At 45.3% G+C, this 24,171-nt stretch overlaps 1 protein-coding gene across 2 annotated transcripts in view; it reads right to left on the reverse strand.

Annotated features, from left to right (window-relative positions):
- Positions 1-21,623, reverse strand: part of ALK (ALK receptor tyrosine kinase) — a 942,963-nt gene extending 921,340 nt beyond the window's left edge. The window contains exon 1 of one of the 2 annotated variants that reach the window (XM_068232762.1): positions 20,607-21,623. In XM_068232762.1, the coding sequence (XP_068088863.1) occupies positions 20,607-21,381 (775 nt within the window). In that variant the 5' untranslated portion in view covers positions 21,382-21,623. The remainder of the gene's footprint in view (positions 1-20,606) is intronic. The other variant, XM_068232763.1, reaches the window with a different exon arrangement.
- Positions 21,624-24,171: the final 2,548 nt, after the last annotated feature.

The raw sequence follows: 24,171 nt of genomic DNA on the forward strand, positions 1-24,171 counted from the left end.
TTCTATGGCACACCCCGCTAAACACGTTACCTTGCCGTATATATAAATCACATACACAAAGCATGCAGCTACTGGACTGAGGCTGATTACTTCTCAACATCATCACAATAAATTCTCTTGTTGAGCATGCCCCCTGGAGGCCCACCACTGTACTGCAATTCCATGTTTACTAAAGCCAAGCCTAACACTGCTACAGAACAGAAAGAGTAACATTAATGAAAGACAGAGCAGAATAAATCCGATGCGGCTAGTAACCAATTGGCTACTACATAGGAATTATTTACTTATTTAACCACTTAAGGACCAGGGGTGATTTCGCTGATCTGTGCAGCGGGCTCTACAGCCCACAGCACAGATCAGCAAGGAGGCTGGGCGATCAGACTTACCCCCTTTTTTCCCCATTAGGGGGATGTCCTGCTGGGGGGGTCTGAAAGCCGCCGCCTCTTTTCGTTCGGCGGGGGGGGGCTCCTCATAGCCCCCCTCCGCAGCGAATTTCCTTCTCTGTCCCCTTCCGTCCCTCCCATTCCTCCTATGGGCAGCGCATGACGGAGATCCGTCCTGCGCCGCCTAGAGTCAATGCCGGCGAATCAGAATGCGGCGATCCCCAGCCAATCAGAGGCCGGGGATCGCCGATCTACGTCACGGCGCTGCTGCGCAGCAGCGCCGTGTGATGTAAACAGCGGGGAATTCTTCCCCGCATGTTTACATTATGCGTGCGAGCCGCGATCGGCGGCTCGCACACTGTTCACGGAGGCAGTCTCTGTGAACTAGCATGGAAAGGCCGCTCGATCGAGCGCCCGTTTCCATGCTATACCACTAACGACCCGCCGACGCCTATGGGCGTTAGGCGGTCATTAAGTGGTTAAAGTATTTATATATCACCAACATATTACGCAACGCTGTACAGAGTATATTGTCTTTAAGAGTATACTGTCCCTCAGAGGGGCTCACAATCTAGTCCCTACCATGGTCCTATGTCTATGTATGTATTGTGCAGTGCATGTATCGTAGTCTAGGACCAATTTACGGGGAAGCCAATTAACTTATCTGTGTATTTTTGGGACGTGAGAGGAAAATGGAGTCCCTGGAGGAAACCCACACAGACACGGGGAGAACATACAAACTCCTTGCAGATGTTGACCTGGCTGGGGTTCGAACTGGGGACCCAGTGCTGCAAGGCGAGAGCACTAACCACTATGCAATGGTAGTAGCCAATCATAGACAATCATTTGGTTGCTGGGGTTCAGGTTCGTTTTAGGCTGGGGCATAAGGTTAGCCCTTAGGCCTGGAACCCACTGCAAAACGCTATCGCTAATCGCAAGCGCTAGCATTTTGTATGAGCAGGTTGTCAGCGTTTTCATGAGCGTTTTAGGAAGTGATTTTACAAAGTGTATTAATTTGCCAGCGATTGTGTAGCGATTAGCGTTTTAAAGTCTGATTGATCCTTTCAATTAATTTTAATTTTGTTACAGTGTGTGGTAACGTTAAAACGCTAGCAAAATCGCTCCATGCAGGTTTTGATGAGCGATTACGCCAGCGTTCATATGCTTTACATTGAAGCGCTAATGCTCCCAAAATGCTGCATGTCCTGAGTTTGCGATTTGAGATATCGCAAACGCTCCAGTGGAAGTTTCCCCATCCATTTACATTAGCTGAGCGTTTTGGCAAAACGCTAGCGTCCTGTAACGCTCCAAAAATGCTCTCAAAATCACCCTTGCGGGTTCCAGCCCTCAGGTGGGGGTTGTTTTAGGCTCTAAGAAGTGGGGATAGCATTGCACATTGGGTAGGGGTTTCTTTTTAGGCACTTAGAGGGGGTTAAGGTTAAACATTATGTGTGTGTGTGGGTGGGGGTGGGGTGGTTAGGTTTAGGCATTAGGAGGGATGGTTCAAGTAAGAGTGGCTGCCGGGTTCTGCACAGGAAAATATCAGTCAGGCACAGTGCACACTGAGCAGTTTTAGCAGCTATCCGCCAGCCGCATTCGCCAGTGAAAACGCTTGGCTAATGTATTTCAATGGGATGGTGCACACCAGCGGTTTGAGGTTTTTTCCAAACCGCAAATGTGGGTCCTGCTGCACGTTTGCATTTCGTCCTCAATGTAAAGTATAGGAAAAGTGCAAACCACTCTGGAAAACGCTACATCAGAACGGTTTTCCAGGCGTTTTTGTTACAGAAGCTGTTCAGTAACAGCTTTTACTGTAACAATATGTGTAATCTGCTACACAAAAACGCTCCCAAAACCGCTAGGCATGTTTAGAAAACGTCTCTAAACATGCCTAGAATCGCTCTGAAATCTGCTCCCAAAACCGCTAGCGTTTTGAGGATCTGCTAGCGGTTTTGGTGTGCACTGGGCCTCACAGCGGCGCTTGCAAATTTTTACCAAAGTAATTTTAAAATCTCAAATGTTACAAATAGTCATAGAAAACAAAATTTTCTTTCCGGTGCGAAAATTCTGAAAACCACACACACAAAAAAAATATCACAAAGTTATTACAAAATTATTTTCGATGGCATTTTTGCTCGAAAGTCAATTTTTACATTGTGTTCATGAACATTAATGCAAAAAATATAGGCACTTTTGCTCATCACTGATCGGTAATCTAAATTGGCAATATTTTTGTTGCACCACTTGGCACCAAACTTATGCAATACATACTGGAAGGGGGAGCGAAACATTTCAGAAGTGTAGCTAGACCTTAAAAATACATCTGGCAAACTAAAACATAAAAGTTTCACTCACCTGGGGCTCCTTCCAGCCCCTAGAAGTCTGTTAGGTCCCACTGGGAAGTTCAGCACTGAGCCAGGCCTCCGCTCTCCCATCTGTAATATCGCAACCCACGGCCAGGTCTTCTGCACATGCGTAGGTGTGCCTCTTGTGATCGCACTTCCACTGACGGGAGAGCTCTGCTCTTGCGCAGTTTAATACTCTCTGTACTGCCCAGAGCACTCCTGGTGACAGGAGCAGGAATATCCACCAGGCAACCTATGATGTTGATCCAGGGATTTTATCTGATTGCCATCTGGAGTCAGGAAGGATTTTTTTCCCTTTTGGGGCTAATTGGACCATGCCTTGTAAGGGTTTTTCGCCTTCCTCTGGATCAACAGGGATATGTGAGGGAGCAGGCTGGTGTTGTACTTTATTTCCTGGTTGAACTCGATGGACGTATGTCTTTTTTTTAACCCAAATACCTATGTAACTAGGCTGGTACTTGGGGCCTCATGGGTGTCAAGGGGCCCATCAGCTTACCAAAAGGACCACACAGTGCCCCAAATCTACTACCTTGCCTAGGGCCCCATTACATCTTAAAGGATACCTGAGGTGACATGTGACATGATTGAGATAGACATGTGTATGTACAGTGCCAAGCACACTTATATCAATGCTTTGTGTAATGAATAGCGGAGATTTTGCCGCATGGGCAAGCGGCATGGCGGCTATCTCCGCGTTCCAGCTGGCGGCTTCTGCCGCGCAGCAACACGCTGCTGGTTCGCCTGGTCCTTCTAGTGAACACAGATTGAGAGCTACGCGCGCGCGCGGCAGGCGACAGGACCTTTATGCTAGCAGAAGAGGAGTCAGCTGATATGCCGATCAGCTGACCCCAGCTATGCTCCGGATTGGCTGAGTGACTGGGGCGGCGCTGTGGAGCGCTCTGGGTATTTATAGGACTGGCCTGTCAGTTGCAAGTTGTCTGCTGTTGCGAATGCTTACGTGTGAGCACTCAGACCACAGTCAGATCTTACAGTGTGTTAGAACCAGCCGGAGCTGGGAATTCACACTTAGTCAGATTCCGTTGATAGCCTTAAAAGTATTATTGTATTGTGAGACTTGCTTACCATTCTGTAGACTAGTTCCCAGGTGTTGAAACCAAGGACTTCACACCTAAGACTAGGAGATTGCTACATTGCTATTGTTTATGTATTAGACTAGTTCCCAGGTGTTGAAACCAAGGACTTCACACCTAGATTAGGATTGTTATATATACTGTTACCTGCTATGATCTCTGGCTTTCCTGACCACTCACCTGCTTACTGATTCGGTACCTTTGCCTATCTGATTACCTGTTGCCGACATTGCCTGTACCTAGATACCGAATCAGTCTTCCGTCTCTGTACTTTATCTGTCTGTGTGTTGCCGACCTGGCTTGTCTGACCTTTCAGCCTTACTGTACTATCTGTGACACTTGCTCTTCAGGTTTTTATTAGCTGCAAGGGTTACCTGCTCCTCAGGAGACCATCTTGCAGCTCAGTCAGTGGTCTCTACCCCTTAGGAGTCCACTGGTTGCAGTACAGTCTGATTCCCTGTCCTTCAGGGAATCCTTGGCTGCAGCACAGTCTGATTCCCTGCTCCTCAGGGAGCCTCTGGCTGCAGCCCGATCATATCTCTCATTTCACCAGTTATCACTCTTGCAGTCCAGTCAGTGGTCCCTGCTCCTCAGGTGTCCAGTGGCTGCAGAACCAACTGATTTCCTGCTCCTCAGGGAATCCTCAGCAGCAGTTCTATCATATCTCTCTTTCACCCAGTTCTCTCTCCTGCAGCCCAGCCAGTGGTTCCTGCTTCTCAGGTGTCCACTGGCTGCAGTACAATCCAAGATTCCCTGCTCCTCAGGGAATTCTCGGCTGCAGTACAGTCTGTATCTCCTCCACATAAGGAGATCATCTTGCAGCACAGTCAGTGGAAACCTGCCTCTCAGGGGTCCACTGGCTGCAGTGCAGTCTGATTCCTTGCTCTTCAGGGAATCCTTGGCTGCAGTAGTGTCTGTATCTCCCGCTTCTCTAGAGATAACTTCTCTGATTACTGTTGCACCAAACACTTTATCACATTGGGTGTCCTGTGTCTAGCTATACTAGTATTATTGGTGATTCTGCAGATCACCACATAATCAGGTATAGCATCTGTATTATTGGTGATACTGCAGATCATCAATAATCAGAAAAAACTCTGTGTTGCTGACACCAATCGTTACACTTTGTTGCTTTTTTTTGTTTTTTCTTTCTCTGCCTGAAAGGGTTAAACATAAGTTATGTAAGAGATTGTTTCTGTCAGGACTGAGTCAGACTACAGTGTGACTCTCACTGATTAGGAATTACAACATAAAACATCTTCCTGGCAGGAAATGGCTTCTAAGAGCAGGAAAGAGATAAAAAGTGTCAATAGTTCATAGATTTTAGCTCTGGGATACTTCAATGAAGGTGTCTTTGAGCAGAAACAATGAAACTGTAAAAACTAAAAAGTAGATTTAAACATCAAATAAAACTGTGGGATATCTAAAAAAAAAAAAAAAGGTCATTTCTAAGAGAAGGAAGATAGATGCAATAGTTTCATCATTTTTTTTTTTCACCTCAGGTGTCCTTTAACCTCCCTGGTGGTATGATTCCTTCTGATTTTAGGGTCTGAAAGTGGTACAATTTTTTCATGTGCTTTTAGACCATAAAATCACGAGAAAAAATCATACCACGAGAGAATCTGCAGCAGCCCCAGCACTTACTCACCTCCCTGGGCTCCAGCGCTGCACTTTTCCCTCCGTCCTCTGGGTGGCGCTGTAACCCTATAGTGAGATTTCCGGCAGTCGCCATGGCGACAGATGGCGATCTAACCAGGGGGAAGCAGAGCCTCGGAGGAGAGGAAGAAGAATGGCAGCTGACGTCAGGATCCCCCAGGAGGTGAGTTGAAATGCCTGCTGCGCACATTGCTCTGCATAGAACCTCCAGCGGCTACCCTGAGAGTAGGTCGGGGTTACTGCAAAGGAGGTTAATCCATCCCTGCGGTGCACCCGCGCATGCGCAGAAGATCCTGGCCCACGATCTTACGGAGGGGAGAGCGGAGGCTGGGCTCAGAGCAGAACTACGGCATGGTACCTAACAGACTTCTAGGAGCTGGAAGAAGACCAAGGTAAGTGAAACTTTTCTTTTTTAGTCTGCCGGATGTAAAGAAGAAAATGACAGATTTCATTTCAATGCTTATTCTAACGAACAGTCATAGAGTTCTTCTTTAATTACAGGGTTAGTATAGAATATACCACATCCTATAGCTTCCGCTGCAATGGCTCTTAAAGGAAAAACGAATATAAAAGTAACGCTCTGCAATTAGCAACGCCTACACGGAATGCGGATATTAATTATGGCATATCTAAATTTAATTATAGCGGAAGCTGCGCTGAATAAATCCGACGATTCTCTCCATTACTAAAAATTAACAAGCATTCAGTGTGGCTGAATGAAACGTGGAATTGTCAATAATGAATAGTTACCGGGAAAACTTATCTCTTGATCCTCGGGATATTCAGGATATGTGGCTGTCGGGGCGCGTCGCGCAGAAATAATAACATCACAGTAATAAAATAGCCTCATTAGGTTAATTAAGCAGAGAGAAATGGAAGGCATTGATATGCATCACCCTGCAGCTGTGGAGATATCTATATAATCCTCCCCCCTCAGTCCTGTCAGTCTGCAGAGGAAGAAGCAACCCACCACACAGCTCTGCAGCCATCCTGACGTATAGGAATAAAAATGTACCTCATGTTACATAGAGAGCTGGATCCCTGCACTGGCTACAGAAGCCAAGGACTAGGACAGATTCTTTATATGGGGGAGGCAGGAGGGGTGTACATTGGAGGGGGCCGGGCCGGCCATGAAGCTACCTGAATCATGCGATTCAGATGGAAAAATCTAGGGGTCAGCACTTGGACAAAGAGTTTAGTCCACCTGGCACCTGTCCCCTTCTCTGCTATCCTACCCCCTTCCTGGCACACACACACACTACCCTCCTCATCTATATGGATGGCCCTGATTAGGAGAGCTCATGGAAAAGCATGTGATCAATTTGATCAGCTGATAGATTTGAAAGGTTCTGATTTGCTGTGATGACTTCCTGGTTTAACACATGATCAGGACCAGCAAATCAGAACTTTACAAATCTATCAGCTGATCAAACTGATCACATGCTTCTCCATGAGTTCTCCTAAGCAGGGCCATCCCTCCTCATCTACACATTACCGAATCCCCGTCCTCATCTGACGCTAGGTCACTGCTACTGATCAAGTGCAGTGATAGGCCCAATGACAGTGCTGTGGTCCCGCCCCTGAGACCATCGGCATCAGTTGGCAAAGGGAGCAGTGGGCGGCTGTGTCTGGTGCCAGCACCCCTGCCTGATTGGTCGTGTGCCAAAGCTTCCCCTCTATGGCCATGGTGATCTCTTGCTGGTGATGGGGTTTATCTAGGGGTATACTGTATACTGTGTGATATGAGGTGTACTGCAGCTAAAAGTCAGTTTCTTTGGATTTTTTTAAAGTATTTTTTTCTCAAAAACGAAAAGGTGATTTTTGAAAAAAAATGTTTTGACTTGTACCAAAATTATTACGGTTACATGCAAAAGGAATTGCCAATTGGCTGGGAATTTTACATTATGATTTAGAATTGGAATTGCAGATCTTGATCCAAAATGATGATTACATGAAATTGGAGGTCAACACTACTGTATGTGGGGTTGATGAGAGTGTACAAAGGCTACCCAATTCTACTATTAGGGATAGGTCTATTGCATGCAGGGGATACACGTGATTGGAGGATGCTGCGGCACATGGCAGAGGGGCACTTCCTGTCTGTGGAACCGGATGAGGCTTCTCACGTGAGCTGGCCTAAGGAGGGTAAAGTTATAAATCCAGCTCTAGTTACTCCAGGAAATATTACCACAGCCATAAGACCTGTCACAATGATTTCTCTTTAAAGATTTCCCTATTAGTTCCGTAGCCATAAAGCTGCTGTTATCACACTGAAGTGACCCACTTACACGACAGAGCAAAATGTCAGGAAGGGACAAAAATAACCCTCACATGGGCACACGGCATACCGCAAGTAACACGCGACGCTCAGATCCAAACTTCATGCCTGAGCTTTTCTGAGCATTAATAAAGAGACCCTCCCACTTTATCCCACATTACAAAATCAATTAAAGCGGATCCGATATGAAAAACTAACTATAACAAGTAACCAGTCTATATATATTATGTAAAGTTTAGATAGTTTACACAGCAAATCTAGCTGCAAACAGCTTCAATAGATTATGATTATTTCTTCCTGTGATACAATGCCAGCAGCCATATTGTTTGTAAACATTACACACAGTCAAGCTTATCTTCACCTTCAGCACTCAGCCTGTGAAAAAACCTAACCCCCCTCCTCCCTCCTCCCCTGAAATCTCTGGCTAGTAATATCTCCCCCTACTCCTGCCCAGACTGAGCTCCCATGTGCCCTTACTACTGTCTGAAAATGCCAAGGCTCTCTGAAAAGCTGGGGGCAAGGCTTGTTTAGTTTATAGGGAATTAGAGTATTAAAACAAAAACAAAAAAGTATTTGGCTTGAGGAAAACCCTATAAACAATAGCAAAGGAACACAATTATGCAATGAGTAAAAGTTAATCTCGGATGTACTTTAAGAGCTCATTCACACGAAATTGCGTTCGCGCATGCGTTCTGTAGTGTGAATGAGCAAAAAGACATACATGGTGCACCAATGGACAGATCACGACCTGAAATCAAGCAGTGTGCAGGGATTTACCATTTTACATCCCTCAACCGTATGGTGCATGAACATCGCACCTGCTTTCTGCTTGTTTTTTAACCTTGTATATTAAGTAAAGGACACCGGAGGTGAAAATAAACTAATGAAATAAACAATTGTATTTATCTACCTTCTCCTAAAAATGACTTTTTTAAAGATATCCCACAGTTTTATTTTATATTTAAATCTACTTTAAAGGGAATGTCCAAGCAAAATAAAAAAATGAGTTTCACTTACCTGGGACTTCTACCAGCCCCATGCAGCCATCCTGTGCCCTCGTAGTCACTCACTGCTGCTCCAGTCCCCCGCTGGCAGCTTTCCAACCACGGAGGTCGGCGGGACGCATTGCGTACATTTTTACGCATCCCCGCTAGTGCAGGAACATTAACACATACATTTTTTACACATTACTGGTTCAATGCGTAAAAATTTACGCATTGGACCAGTAACGCGTAAAAATATATGTGTTAATGTTCCTGCATTAGCGGAAATGCGTAAAAATGTACGCAATGCAGCCCCCGACCTCCGAGGTCGGCAAGCTGCCAGTGGGGGACTGGAGCAGCAGTGAGTGACTAGGAGGGCACAGGATGGCTGCATGGGGCTGGTAGAAGCCCCAGGTAAGTGAAACTCATTTTTTTATTTTGCTTGAACCTTCCCTTTAAGTTTTTTTGTTTGATTATTTTTGTTCAATGACACATTCTTTGAAGTATGCCAGAGCTACAATCTATGAACTATTGACCCTTTTTATCTCTTTCCTGCTCTCAGAAGCCATTTTCTGCTAGGAAAGTGTTTTATAGTTGTAATTTCTTATCAGTGAGGGTTACACTGCAGTCTGACTCAGCCTTGACTCAGAAAGGAACTGCCACTTACATACCTGATGTTTAACTGTTTCAAGCAGAGAAAGAAAAATAGGAACACAGCATAGTTATTTGTGTGTTAGGCACTGTACATACATATGTCTATCTCATCATGTCACATGTCACCTCGGGTATCCTTTAAGTACAGACAGCCACTAACTTGCAAATGACTCAAGTTACAATGTTTCAGAGATAGAAACAAAGTTGTCTTCATGTACAAGATATACAGGACTGTTTTGTTATTACATATTTTTGTTGTTAAAGGTTACAGTAGTGTATAAAGACACAGAACACTTATATTGCACTTTTCTCTTAGCGTACTCAAAGCGCATCAGGGCTGTGGTCACATAGGGTACGGTCTACAGGCGACCAGGGTCATTAGGGATCCTTGCCCAAACACTCCTCACTGTAGTATTTACTGGCTTAAGCCAGGATTCAGGCCCTGGACAAAGGCTAAAATCTAACATCAAAGGCAACAGCTTTACCAGTACGCTATCTAGCTGACTTTTAAAAACTGTTGGGATTAGTTTAAAACACTTCAAAGTGAACCTGAAGCAAGAAGTATATGGTGGCTGCCATATGTGTCCTTTTAAACAATACCAGTTGCCTGGCAGGCCTGCTGATCTATTTGGCTGCAGTAGTGTCTGAATCACACCAGAAACAAGCTTACAGCTAATCTTGTCAGACTTCAGTAAGAAACCTCTGATCTGCATGCTTGCTCAAGGTATTAGAGGACAGAGGATCAGCAGGATTGTCAGGCAACTGGTATTGCTTTAAAGGAAATACATATGGCAGCCTCTATGTCCCTCTCACTTTTCGGTTCCCTATAAGCACGTAGACAACGACGAGAAAACATCATTTCCAGTATACTATATGTCCAAATCCAGAGTTGCCCAAAAGTAAATCATTTATCCATGTTTCCCTGTGTTTAACACATGACTTGACTTACAAATTCAACTTACAAACAATGTCCTGGAAAGGAGCCTGTTTGTAAGTATGGGTCCTCCTGTCCACTAATATATTAGTACTATTAAATACTCAGGAATATAGTAAAGTAAAAAACTCTGGAAACCCCAAAAAATTGCAAAAAATACTTTTTCTTTAATATTCCAAAAAGTGCAGAGTTTGTATACAATACCTTCAATCGCATATTAAAGTGCATATAATTAGTTGAAAAGGCAACAACTTTGATTTGTTTCGGATCCACGACCCTTCTTCAGGCCTTTATACGTACAGTGAACATCTGCACAATCCAAATACACAGTAGGACCACATCTGGACAACGACTAAGTCAGGGTAGACCACCACATAAAGGTTCAAGAAAGAAACCGCATGGAAGCTGGACGTCCAGACCAGGTCAGGTTGTTTCCTGAGTTTTTTACTATATCCCTGAGTATTTAATAGTACTTGTGGAGGTGATTGTGATGCACCTACAGGGATGTTTGTCTATTGTGTATTCTCCCAATACAACATCACTAATATATTAGTACTGGTAGGTAGGTAAGACTGGTTGGTGGACCACAGTGGTGGTAGGTCTGGCAAAGGAGGGAATCACAGAGGAGGCAAACCAGAGACTTTGACACAACAATAGACCAGAATGGTGGCTGATAAGCAGAGCAACCAAAATGGTGAGACAAGATGAAAGACCAAAGTGGTGGCAGGACGGGAGACCAGAGTGGTGACAGGAACACTAGAAAGGCAAAACAAGATGGAAGACCATAGTTGTGGCAAGAAAAGCAGGACAACCAAAAAGGTAAGACAAGATGAAAGACCAAAGTGGTGGCAGGACGGGAGACCAGAGTGGTGACAGGAACACTAGAAAGGCAAAACAAGATGGAAGACCATAGTTGTGGCAAGAAAAGCAGGACAACCAAAAAGGTAAGACAAGATGAAAGATCAGAGTGGGGGCATGATAAACAGGGCAACCCGAATGGTGAGACAAGTTGAAAGACCAAAGTGCTGGCAGGACGAGAGACCAGAAAAGTGGCAAGACAAGCAGGGTAACCAGAAAGGTAAGACAAGATAAGACCAGCGTGGTGGTGGGACAAGCAGGGTAGCCAGAGTGATAAGACAAGGCAAGAGAACAGAATGGTGGACGGACAAGCAGGACAACTGGAAAGGTAAGACGACGAAAGACCAGAGTTGTGGCAAGACTACAGACCTGAGTGGTGACAGGACAAGCAGGGTAGCCAGAGTGGTGAAGCAAGGCAAAGAGACAAGAGTAATGGCAGGACAAGCAGAACAACCAGAACGGTAAGACAAGATGAAGGACCAGAGTGGTGGCTGGACAAGCAGGGCAACACGATTATTGAAACAAGCCAAATGATCAGTGTGGAGGAAGGACAAAGGAAGAAAAGAGTGATAGTGGTACGGAAGGGTGACAACCAGACTGGTGGGAAGACCATCTGTGGGACTGGAGGGACAGTGGGTCCAGTGAGGGGATGGGGGGAAGGGGGTTCAGGTGGTGGCGTGGGGGGGACCTCCTTGTTCCAATTCTCAGACAATCGGTTCCTGAGCTGTACGATAATTCATTCAGTCACGATTTACCCAACACCACCACAATATGATGAGATATTAAGGAACAATATAACAGCTGTTCGGGGAGTAGTAGTTTCAGGACAGCCGGGCGGAGTATTAACACAAAGAAGCTTGCTTAGCTCTGGAATTACTTTGCGGCTTACATTTAATTAATGCTCCTTCAGCTGATATGAAATGCCTGCGTCGCAGATCCAATACGCAGAGACCTTTCCCATTTTTTGCCAGCATTTCACTTTACTGCCGGAATCGAGCGTTATTATTATTACTAGCTCTGGCTTGTTTAATAATGCGGCGGTAAAGAGGTCAGCCCGCAGAGGATTGGAGGAAATGTGAAATTATATCAGCTCTCCTTACGCAACTGCTCAGGAGTGCTTTGAGTTCAAAAAGAGCACCTGCAAACGGCTCCTGATTTTAGCTCCAGCTGGGGGGTCTACATAAAACAAGCGTGTGGAGGAACCGCAAAGCCAATAGGAATGTTGACTTGTTTAAAAATATTTTTTTGTGGATTTAACCTCCCTGGCGTTCTTTTAAGATCACCAGGGGGCAGCGCAGCGCTATTTTTAAAATATTTTTTTTTCAATCATGTAGCTAGCGCTAGGCATCCCTCCCACCCCTCCGATCCCCGCCGGCGCTGTTAGCCATAAGGAAATCCGGGAACGGGATTTCCTTTAGGGCTTCCCCCGTCGCCATGGCGACGATTGTGATGACGCCATCGACGCCGTGACGTCATCCGGAGTCCCCAGTGGAAAACAGCTCTGAAAAATGTTAGATCAGAACGGTTTTACAGGCGTTTTTGTTACAGAAGCTGTTCAGTAACAGCTTTACTGTAACAATATATGAAATCTGCTACACAAAAACGCTCCAAAAAACGCTAGAAATGTTTAGAAAACGTCTCTAAACATGCCTAGAATCGCTCTGAAATCTGCTTCAAAAACCTCTAGCGTTTTGCGGATCTGCTAGAGGTTTTTGGTGTGCACTGGTCTCCTCAATAAGCTGGATGACTTGCACTGTGCAAGCGCGGCACTGGCCACACCTTGATCACACTCCCGTGGATGGGAACATATTATTATTATTATTCTGCGCATGCACAGTAGCAATTTCTACTTGCTGCTTAAGGGCAGAACGCTCCCAGCTGCAAGAGCACAAGGAAGGAGCAGCGAGGAGGGAGCAGGAGGGCTTCCGGGGGCTGGAAAAATCCCCAGGTAAGTTACTGACCACATTAAATTTCCTTTAAACTGTATGCAAAACCTCCCAGAATCTTCAGAAAACAGTGTCGGAGTGTACTCTGGGGTTGATTCACTATAACAAATCGCATGTTATAGTGAATCAACCCCATCGATCCAACTAGACAATGGACCCCGGTGCAAGTTTTGCATTGGGCAAACAAGCATGCTATCCATAACAATTGATACGGTTCACCAAAACCAATAACGGACAACCACAGTGTCAGAGGTACAAGAAGGGGATGGGGAACAGCTTGTTAATAATTATTATCATTCAAATCATCTATAGCCCAAAGGCCCCGATGTGGTTGCTACCTCTTCACCCCCTATTGCTACGCCACTGTTAAAGGGAACCAGAGACGAAGCACCCTCATGTATTTTACCATATATATCAGTGGGAACATTAGAGAAAACACCTACCTTGCTTTCTGTTTCATTCTGCACTGCACAGCTTGCTTCTAACCAGCCCTGATAAAATCCCTGACTGAGCATTCAGTCTGGCTTTACTCAGGAATCTTTATAGCTGAGTCTGTGTTTTCTCGTGTGTTTTCAAGCCCAAGCCTGCCCTCTGCTGGCTCTGCTCAGGAATCATTATAGCTGAGTCATTATCGCAAAGCCAGACTGAATGCTCAGTCAGGGATTTTATCAGGGCTGATTAGCAGCAAGCTGAACAGTGAAGAATGAAACAGAGAGCAGGATAGGTGTTTTCTCTAATGTTCCCACTGATATATAAGGTAAAATACATGAGGGTGCTTCATCTCTGGTTCTCTTTAATGGCACCCGATCGGTCATACGGTCAATAATTTGGGAGATTGTACCGTTAATGTGCACCTTTAGATATGATCACGAGTTTAATGCTTAAATGGTCTGGAGCGATTGCATATGATCTTGTCTTTTCATTGAATGATCTTATCAAAAATATGATTGTTTTCTTAAAAAGTGTGCTGTTAATGCAAACCTGAACTCAGAACTTCCTCTCTGCTCTAAAAAAAAAAGCAACAGCATAATAACCTTTCAAGAAAAACATTTCTTTTATTACAGCTGATACAAATCCTGCAATTAATCTGCAGTGTGTCTATTTCCTGCTTTCACCGAAGCAGACAGATTGTTAACATCCTGTGTTTACAAATTAGCTGCTCTGCCGAGGCAGCCAGCTGACACAGCTGAGAGATCAAATTACAGTGGTGATTAGTGACAGATGAGGAAGGGAATTAGATGGGCTAAACTCTCTAAATGCATACAGGGTGCATTTCTCTGTGTTTTCCTTCTGCCCTGTGCAAGAGTTCATGACCACTTTAATGGGCACCTTATCACTGAATTCTAAATCATTAATACAATAATTACTATTTACTAACACCCCCCCCCCCCTCCTTTCAGTAAAGCCCAGCTAGCGCCCAAACGACCCAAAATGAAAAAGCCAATCAGCTATTAGGAGCTGCTATAGAGACTAGTAGCCAGTCATCTACAGACAACAGAGCTATGCAAACTACTGCCTCTTATGTTATTCCTCCTAATAGCCAATCGCCTAGACTGCAGTAGATAGATCAGCTATCTACTATCGGTTCACCATGCATTGGCATTTGTATCTTTGAGACGCCTGCTGCAATGTGCCCTCAAACAACCTGATCCAGAGAAAGTTGTTTAGAAAAGAGAGAATACAGGTACAGCTAACAGTGCCTTCCTTTAAAGCTAACCTTCTGGAATGCATCAAAGACTGAAGATGGCGTCAGCCAGTGGGAAGGAGGATACTCATGCAGACAATCTGGGCATTAAAATTGCAGGAAAACTATTTCTGATAATATAATAATCAGATGTTACACTTCAGCCTAACCATACGTAAAGCAGTGGATACACATTAACACCATTCTCAACTCATGTGGAGGAATAAGTCAAATAATCATTTTAGCATTAGGATTGACCCTTCAAAGCAACAAATCAGTCACAAGTGTGGTAACCCATAGCAACCAATCAGATTCCAATCCACGGCAGCTGCCTTGGTGAAAGATTAAAGGGTACATTTTCAATATGGAGGCGGTTTCTAACTTGTTAGAAAGGAGCAAGTAACTGATTTCTTCAGTGACTTTTACATGTACATTGGTTTGGCAAACATTTTCAGTGACAATTTAGACAAAAAAGCATGACCATATGTAGAGGACTAAGCTCTGGGTAAACTTAAAGAGAAACCGTGACCAAGAATTGAACTTCATCCCAATCAGTAGCTGATACCCCCTTTCCCATGAGAAATCTTTTCCTTTTCACAAATAGACCATCAGGGGGGGTCTGTGTGGCTGATTTTGTGGGGAAACCCCTCCCACTGTGTGATGTCAGCACCATGGTCCTGACAGTTTCCTGTCTGTCAGCTGTTTCCAACTGCCAAAAAAGCAAGCAGCAGCTATTTCCACTGACATCACCTGCCAGCAGTAAAAATGTCACCATGTGATAAATGTCAGAATGTAAATCAGGGATTTAAAAGATTTTACAATGGGCAAACACTGACTAAATCATTTATACATAATTATTTTAAAAATGAAGCACTATTTTTTATTACATTATTTTCACTGGAGTTCCTCTTTAAAGAGGACCAGTCACGAAAATCTTAAAATGTAAAACACATACAAATAAGAAGTACATTTCTTACAGAGTAAAATGAGCCACAAATTACTTTTCTCCTATGTTGCTGTCACTTACAGTAAATAGTAGAAATCTGACATTACTGACAGATTTTGGACTAACCCATCTCCTCATAGGGGGGTTCTCAGGGCTTTCTTTATTTTTAAAAGCACTTAGTGAATGGCAGTTACTCTGTCCAACTGCCAAAATAGTTTGCAGCGAGCAGGGAGGCTGGCCAGCATCTTTGTATACATCTTTTTCAGGGAATGCCTTTTTAAAGAATAAAGGTCATGCTGAGAATCCCCATGAAGAGATGGACTAGCCCAAAATCTGTCAGTAATGTCAGATTCCTTCTACTGTAAGTGACAGCAACATAGGAGAAAAGTAATTTATGGCTCATTTTACTCTGGAAGAAAAGTACTTCTTATTTGTATGTGTTTTAAATCTTAAGATTTTTGCGACAGTTCCTCTGGCCATATACGCTTCAATTTTCATCAGCAGATCTGATCATTCTGATCAAATCTGGCAGAAATCTATAGTGCAACATGAACGTGGCGCATTGGATGTAATTTCGATTGATTTGCAGCTAAAGCTCAATCTAAATGACGATTGAACCAGACAGAATATTTTGGTCATTTGGATGCAGCATGGGAGCGGTGATAGATCAATGGCCTATAGAGTTGCATTATAGTGAATAAGTGCGCTGCTGTGGATCAATAGATTTCCAATAGCATGTAGACATAATCGATAGCACTCTTGCCTTGCAGTGCTGGGTCTCTGGTTCAAATCCCAGCCAGGGCACTATCTGCACTGAGTTTGAAGGTTCTCCCCATGTCTGTGTGGGTTTCCTCCAGGCATTACGGTTTCCTCCCCACATCCCCAAAATATAAGGATAAGTTCATAGACTTTAACCTAAATTGGCCCTAGACTACAATGGACATAGTGTATGACTATGGAAAGACTGGATTGTGAGCTCCTCTAAGGATAGTCAGAGACATGACTCTGGACTTGATTCACAAAAGGGTGCTAACTTAGTTAGCATGCCTAAAAGCCCCTTAGCACGCCAAGCCGTTGCCCTGGGTGAGACCAAAACGGCGCAGCGGGTGTGCCTAAAATGTTGAACCGGGTGCGCCCGAAATGTCCCACAACGCGACGATTTAGGTGCACCTGGTGCGACTTTTGGTCGCACCCGGTGCGCCGTTTCACGCACACAGCGCAGTGCTAAACTTTCAATCAATTAAATATTTGGGCGCGCTAACTGCTTAGCACCCTAGTTAGCACACCCAAAGCTTTTAGGGTTTTTTGAATCAAACCCCATGTACTCTGTAAAGTGCTGCAAAAAATATCTGTACTTTACAAATACATAATGATAATAATATGATAGGATATTAGACTATGACTATGGCAGGATTAGATTGTGATCTACTGTGAGGACAGTCAGTGACATGACTATGTACGCTGTAATGTGCTGCAGAAGATGTCAGTGCTGTATAAATACATAATAATAATAGGGTAGGACATTAGACTATGACTATGGTGGGATTAGATTCTGAGCTCCTCTGAGGACAGTCAGTGACATGACTATGTACTCTGTTATATCCTGCAGAAGATGTCAGTGCTGCATAAATACATAATAATAATAATAATATAGTAGGGCATTACACTATGACTATGGTAGGGAATAGATTATGAGCTCCTGTGAGGACAGTCAGTGACATGATTATGTACTCTGTAAAGTGCTGCAGAAGATGTCAGTGCTGTATAAATACACAATAATAATATGGAAGAACATTAGACTATGACTATGGTAGGGGTTAGATTGTGAGCTCTCATAAGAACAGTCAGTGACATGACTATGTACTCTGTAAAGCGATGTAGAAGATATCTGCATTAAATACATGCTAAATAATAATAAAGGTGGAATCTATTGAAAATCTGCTTGCAGTAGTAATCTAAACGTGTATGACCACCTTTACTTTAGGGTGGGTGAAGGGGAAATGTATGAGTTGGCTGGCTATCTACAGTAGCGATATAGTCTATTCCTCCAGATTCCTGAAGAGCTGAACAGTGAACACCGCTGTGTCCATTGTGTGCAATCAGAGGTGCACCTGAACTGCAGGAGTTAAGCCAGCCATGCATGAGTCGATTATTGCCCAGTATGACTAGTGGATTGATCCCTGTTTAACTGGAATTCAATCAGATAGTGATCGATTACTACCATACATGGCGGACTGAATTTTTCATAGATTTTAGCTGTGAACATTGTAGTGCTGGATGCAGTTAAAGCCTATGAGTCAAAGATCCCCTAGAGCCGCAGCTCCCAATTGCACTAAAGGTGGCCACTAACTATCCTATTTCAAGCGAAAAATCGTTCAAGCGATCAGAAATTCTGATCGGAAGTGAAAAATTGTAATACATAGTTCACTACACCATCAACGAACCAATCTTTGCTTCCCATCTATCAAAACCAACAAGAAAATCCAAATTTTGGTTTGACGAAAATTCATTCGAACAACGTTTTTTTCACTCGTTCATAATCAATTGTGTCCACCAACGGAGATTATTTACAACCAATCCAATCAGAATTTCTGATCGCTCGAACGATTTTTCGCTAGAAATTGGACCCATAGTGGCCACCCTAAGATTTCCCAACATGTCCGATCAGATCAATAAACTGTCCAAAACTGCTATGCTGAAGCAACAGATTACTAGCAGATTTGGTTGATATGACTGAATATCAGAAAGTGATTGGAAAAATCAGTGTGTATGATTAGCTTTAGGTTGATCGTGTGGCATGTTTGCCCCAGTGGAATACCCGGTGGGCTCAGAGGAAGCTTAATCCTTCTACAGTCAATACACTAGAGTAAGTTTTGTGATTACAAAAGGATAAATTATATATACACAAACCTGAATTCGTTTTATATGAAGCTAATTAAAACAATGAAAGATGTTCAAAAAGCTCAAAATGAAGGACTAAGGGGGTTGTTCTTGGCGGTTCTCAGTAACCTCTGAGAATCAAGAAAATGGCAAAGACCAGGAGCCCAATGGTGCAGTATTGTAGATTTTTGGATGCTGTAATGTAAGAAAGGATATACTCAGAAAGGTGAGTTGCAATAACTTGCAACCACTGTCAGAGCCTACAGAAGATAACCATCCACACTCAGTTTTCCAGGTCTGTATTGACCTGAAGAGGTGGACTAGCACCCGTGAAACGCTTTGTCTCATTTAGTGCTTAAAGGTAACCTAAGATGAGGGAGTAAAAAAATTGATACTTACCTGGGGCTACCTCCAGTCCCATAACCACTGTTGCTTCCCTTGGCGTCCTCACAGGTGGCTCAGTCCACCTACTGTCAGCCCTGGTAATCCTCCTTCAGTCGCTTCAGTCAGGCTCTTCTGCACATGTGTGGCTCAGCTGCGTAAGCCCGCCACGCTCAAGTAGAGATGTAGTGAGCAGTTCTCAAAACTGCTCGCCGCAAAGCTATGGGCAGCCTGACCCCTGTAAAACTTCTGGATCGCAATGACCCGCAGTACTACGCATGCCCTGGGCTGGATGCGTTTATTAGTACGCATGCCCTGGCCCAGTGATTCGTGCCCTTGATTGCGCACCTGAGGCCAAGCACGCTCTGTGCATGAGCATGATGTCACGAAGCGTGCCCGGCCACAGCAGCGCAATCAAGGACGCGCATCGCCGGGCTAGGGACTAATGAACGCATCTGGCCCAGGGCATGCGTACTACTGCGGGGCATTGCGACCCGGAAGTAGTACAGGGGTCAGGCTGCCCAAAGCTATTCGCTGGTGAAGTGTTCGCCAACATCACTACCTCTCAAGTCGCTAGGAGCGTTCTGTGGGTGCGCAGTACTACCTGTGCAGGCTCTGAAGGTAAATGCAGCCAGACATGCACAGAACAGCCTGACTGATGCTACTGATGGAGGTCTACCAGGGCTGATAGCTGAGCAACCTGGAAGGATGGCAAGGGAGACAACAGTGATCATGAGACTATAGGAAGCCCCAGGTAAGTATCAATTACTTTACCCCCTCGTCACAGGTTCTCTTTAAATGAATAAATACATTTTTTCAAATAAAATTGGCTCATCCTTCAAGAGAGGTAAGATTTACACAACCCCTCATATGCAGTTGTTCATCAGAAACATATATACCGGGTGCCTCCACCAGTGTTATTGTCAAAATGATGGAGTATTCGTAACTACTGCATATGCATCTTGAGATGATGTTATCCCACAACTGACAAACACCATCTTTCATAAAGGGGTACAAGCTATTTAATGTCATGGTACAAGCCTCTAGAAAATGAAACAAGCATAATATATATAACCCCAAAGTGTGGACCCACTAGCAGGTCAGGCTTCTGCATGCCCACACACTCAAGTTGATACTTATTGACTACCTCATCTTATCCACTGCCCTGTTGAGATTCTCTAGTATCTCTACTGCGTCATTGGGTACTTCGGAAGATGTTACCTACAACTGGTTGTACATGACAAACACTATGTTTCACAAAGAGGTCATCCATGCTATAGTGATGTTGAGAAACTCTTCTCTGGATAGACAATGAAGAACAGTCCCAGACCTGCACCCCAACAGGTCACAGCCGGGATGTCACAGGCTCTATTTGACATGTATGGCTTGCTCCATGCTCTTTACCCTGTTGAGAGACCCTGATGAACTGAAGCACCCCTTGGGTCTGCTCTTGGTTAAACATAGACTTTTAAATTATTCTCATATTCATAAAACATGAAATACAAAGTGGAAACACCAAGTTATGGAAGAATATTGCAGAAAGGAAATAAGGAAGACTTCACTCACCCTTTCTGAGGATCTGGAACATAAGCCTGGGCTGTGAGGCCACCAGGGCTATGGACAAGGTATCCTCTCTGCCAGGGAAGGCTGAAGTCCTCTGTGGCATAAGCCTGATCCTCAGCCTGCCCTCTTTAGTCTCCAGCCACCAGGTAAAGAGCTCGGTCAGGTTAAACTCCAGCCTCCTCTTCAAGACAGAAGTCGGTAGTTCCACTCGCTGCCCCTCATTGCTCAGGTTCTTACCATCCTCCAAGGTCTTCTTGGCTTCCCAGTCCACCCCACAACCATCCCGGATGAGATGCTCCCCCACTTCCACCAGCAGCTGCTTGGACCGACGTAGAGTCTTCAGTGTCCCAGCCTTCAGGACCTTGGACAGCGGCGCAGGCTGAGGCCGTGCTGAAAGCTGCTCTTTCTTCAGATGCCCATAAGCGTGAGGAGGACCTCCACCACCACCCGGAGCACCAGCTCTCTCCAGCAGCGACTCCGCCAGAGGTCCACAGTCCATAACCAGGCTGGAGCTCGCCTGGAAGTTGGTGCTGCCTGTCCCTGAGGGAAAGAGACCCAGAAGATCCCTCAAGGAGTTCCTGAATGCTGCGGGGATGACAAAGTCCACAGCCAGGTTCTTCCTCTTCAACCTGGTGAAGCTGGGCTCTCTCAGTCCTTGGAAGGGACGGGTGTAGGATACGGGAGCAGATGCCCTCTCCACAGCTGTGCGGACCCCCAGTGAGCAAAGCAAGAAAGCCCAAACCCATAAGTGACATCCAAGGATGCTCAGCCTGGTCATAATTCACCTCCAACCCTTCCTGCAAACAACTTCTCGCCTATCCCCCCTTCTGGCTCTCCTGCTGAGTTGGACCACGGATGATGTCTCCTAACCTATGGTCTGCTTATGCCTCCTCCTGGTTCCCTGCAGTGCAAATGGAGAAGAGCATTCCTCAATAGCCTTAATCAATGGGGCAAATCAGGAGAGCCTTCAGTGATGTCTTCTTCTGAGTCCCACCACGGTGCAGGAACGTCCTCTGGAGCTGCCTGCCTGCCTGCTACTAACAAGCACTTTGCCTAGCACTGAGCTTTCAAAGTGCTGAAAAGGAGGATGCAGGATTCCTGGGTCTTCCCCAATGTAATTCAATTTCATGCAGAGAATGTGAGACGATGGTGGGATCAGACTGCCACCCTCTGGAGAAGCGGCGCACTGCAGCCTTATTCCATCAGCCAGCAGATCTACAGTTTATGATGTCCTGTCCTCTCCAGCTTCTCCTCCACTATGCAGGATTCTGCTGCTGGCACAGGTGATGTCAGCCTGGGCTGCTCCAACTGCTCATCCAATGGTGAGTGATATGCAGATGGGGAGAATAGAGAAATGGAAAGGGGGATGAATCAGGACTGTATTCTAATATGATGCAAAGGGGAAATATAAAGGGCTATAGCGAAAGGAAGGCTTTGTGTAGCAGCTACACATCTCTAAAACAGGCTGCTAAACAGTTCTGCTGTGATCCAAGCCAGCTGCTGCTGTTAGGGGTAGTCAATGAGACTCTGAAGATGTTAGGCTCAGTTCGATGCATGCAGATTGGAAATTATTATTATTTAGTATTTATGTAGCACCAGCATCTTCTGCAGCGCTGTACAGAGTACATATATTGACTTAATTTAACTGTCCCTCAGAGGGGATCACAGTCTAATCCATACCATAGTCTTATGTCTACATCGTGTAGTCTATGTATCATAGTCTAGGGGCCAGGGACACATCTAGCCATTTTGACAATCCAGGCGAGAAAACCTGTGGCGCCCCCCCCATGAAAATAATTGTAATGCGGCAGCGTTTCACCAGAAAACTTATTGCAGCAGCGTTTCACCAGAAAATACATGTAAGAAAGAAAATACATGTAAGGAAGAAGGCACACAGGGGGACATAGGGAGGCACAGAGGACAGAAAGAGGCAAGAGGGTTTAGAAGAAGTCAAAGGAGGACAGAAGGAGGCACAATGGGGGGGGGGGGGGGGGACGACAATGAGACACAAAGGAGGACAGAAGGAGGCACAGGAGGACAGAAGAAGAAACGAGGGTCAGAAGTCAAAGGAAGACAGAAGGAGGCACAAGGGGACAGCAAGAGGCACACAGGGGGACATAATGAGGCACAATGGGGAACAATAGGAGGCACAATGGGGGGCAGAATGAGACACAAAGGAGGACAGAAGGAGGCACAGGAGGACAGAAAAAGATACACAGAGGGGCAGTGGGAGGTACAGTGGGACAGGAGAAGGTATGAGGGCCAGAAGGAGGCACAAAAGAGGACAGAAGGAGGGACTGAAGGAGGCACACAGGGACAGAAGGAGGCACAAAGTGGGGCACAAGGAGGCACAGGAGGAGAGTGGCAGAAGGCAGAAGTGGGAGAGGCAGAATTGGGGCAGGAGGCAGCACAATGGGGACAGATTGAGGCACAAAGGGGGACAAAAGGAGGCACAGTAGGAAAGAAGGAGGCGCAGGGGGACTGAAGGAGGCACACAGGGGACAGAAGGAGGCACAATGGAGGACAAAAAAAAGCACAAAGGGGGGCAGAAGGAAGCACAGGGAGACAGTAGGAGGCACAAATGGAGACAGAAGGATGCACAAAGGGGGACAGAAGGCGGCACAAAATGGTACAGAAGATGGCAGAGGGGGATGTAAGGAGACACTGGGAGACAGAAGAAGGCACAAAGGGGCACAGAAGGAGGCACAGGGGGACAGAGGAAGGCGCAGGGGACAGATGTAGCATATGGGGACTGAAGAGGCACATGGAGACAGAAGGACAAACAGGGGGTCAGATATGGCACAAGGGACTAAAGGAGGCATAAGGAAACAAAAGGAGGCACAAAAGGGACAGAAGGAGGCACAAAGGGGGAAAGAAGGATGCACGAGGCACAGAGATGGCAGCTGCCTCCAGCTTATGCTAAGTAGATGTACTAGAAGCAAGTAATAGAACACTCGTGGGACAGGGCTTAGTCCTGGGGTGGGGCCTAATTTGAAGGGGGGGTGCTTGACTCAGTAAAATGGCACCTACCAGGATCTCTGGAACTCCAGGCAATGGCCTGTACTGCCTATACCTAGAGGCTCCCCTGCTAGGTGCAATTTAGGGGGGGGGGGCAATTAACTTATCAGTATGTTTTTTTGGAATGTTGGAGGAAACTAGAGTACCCGGAGAAAACCCACGCATACACAGGGAGAACATACAAACTCCTTGCAGATGTTGATCTGGCTGGGATTCGAACCAGGGACCCAGCACTGCAAGGTGAGAGCACTAACCACTACGCCACTGTGCATGCCTACTTGCCTAGAATCACTCTAAAAATCTGCCTCAGGTCCAGTGCCCACCAAAAACCTCCAGCAGATCTGCAAACGCTAGCGGTTTATGAAGCAGATTTCAGAGCAATTTTAGGCATGTTTAGGGCTCGTTCACAATATGAGAGCTTTTCTAAGCGCTTGTGATTTGAAAAGCTCATGCTAATGTTATCCTATGTGAGTGTTCACACTGGAGTAATGTGATTTTGTAAAAATCCCCTATAGCATTGCATTAGCAAGAGCTTTTAAAATCTCTAGTG

This window comes from Hyperolius riggenbachi, chromosome 4, assembly GCF_040937935.1.
Source record: "Hyperolius riggenbachi isolate aHypRig1 chromosome 4, aHypRig1.pri, whole genome shotgun sequence".
NCBI classification, from domain to species: Eukaryota; Metazoa; Chordata; class Amphibia; order Anura; family Hyperoliidae; genus Hyperolius; species Hyperolius riggenbachi.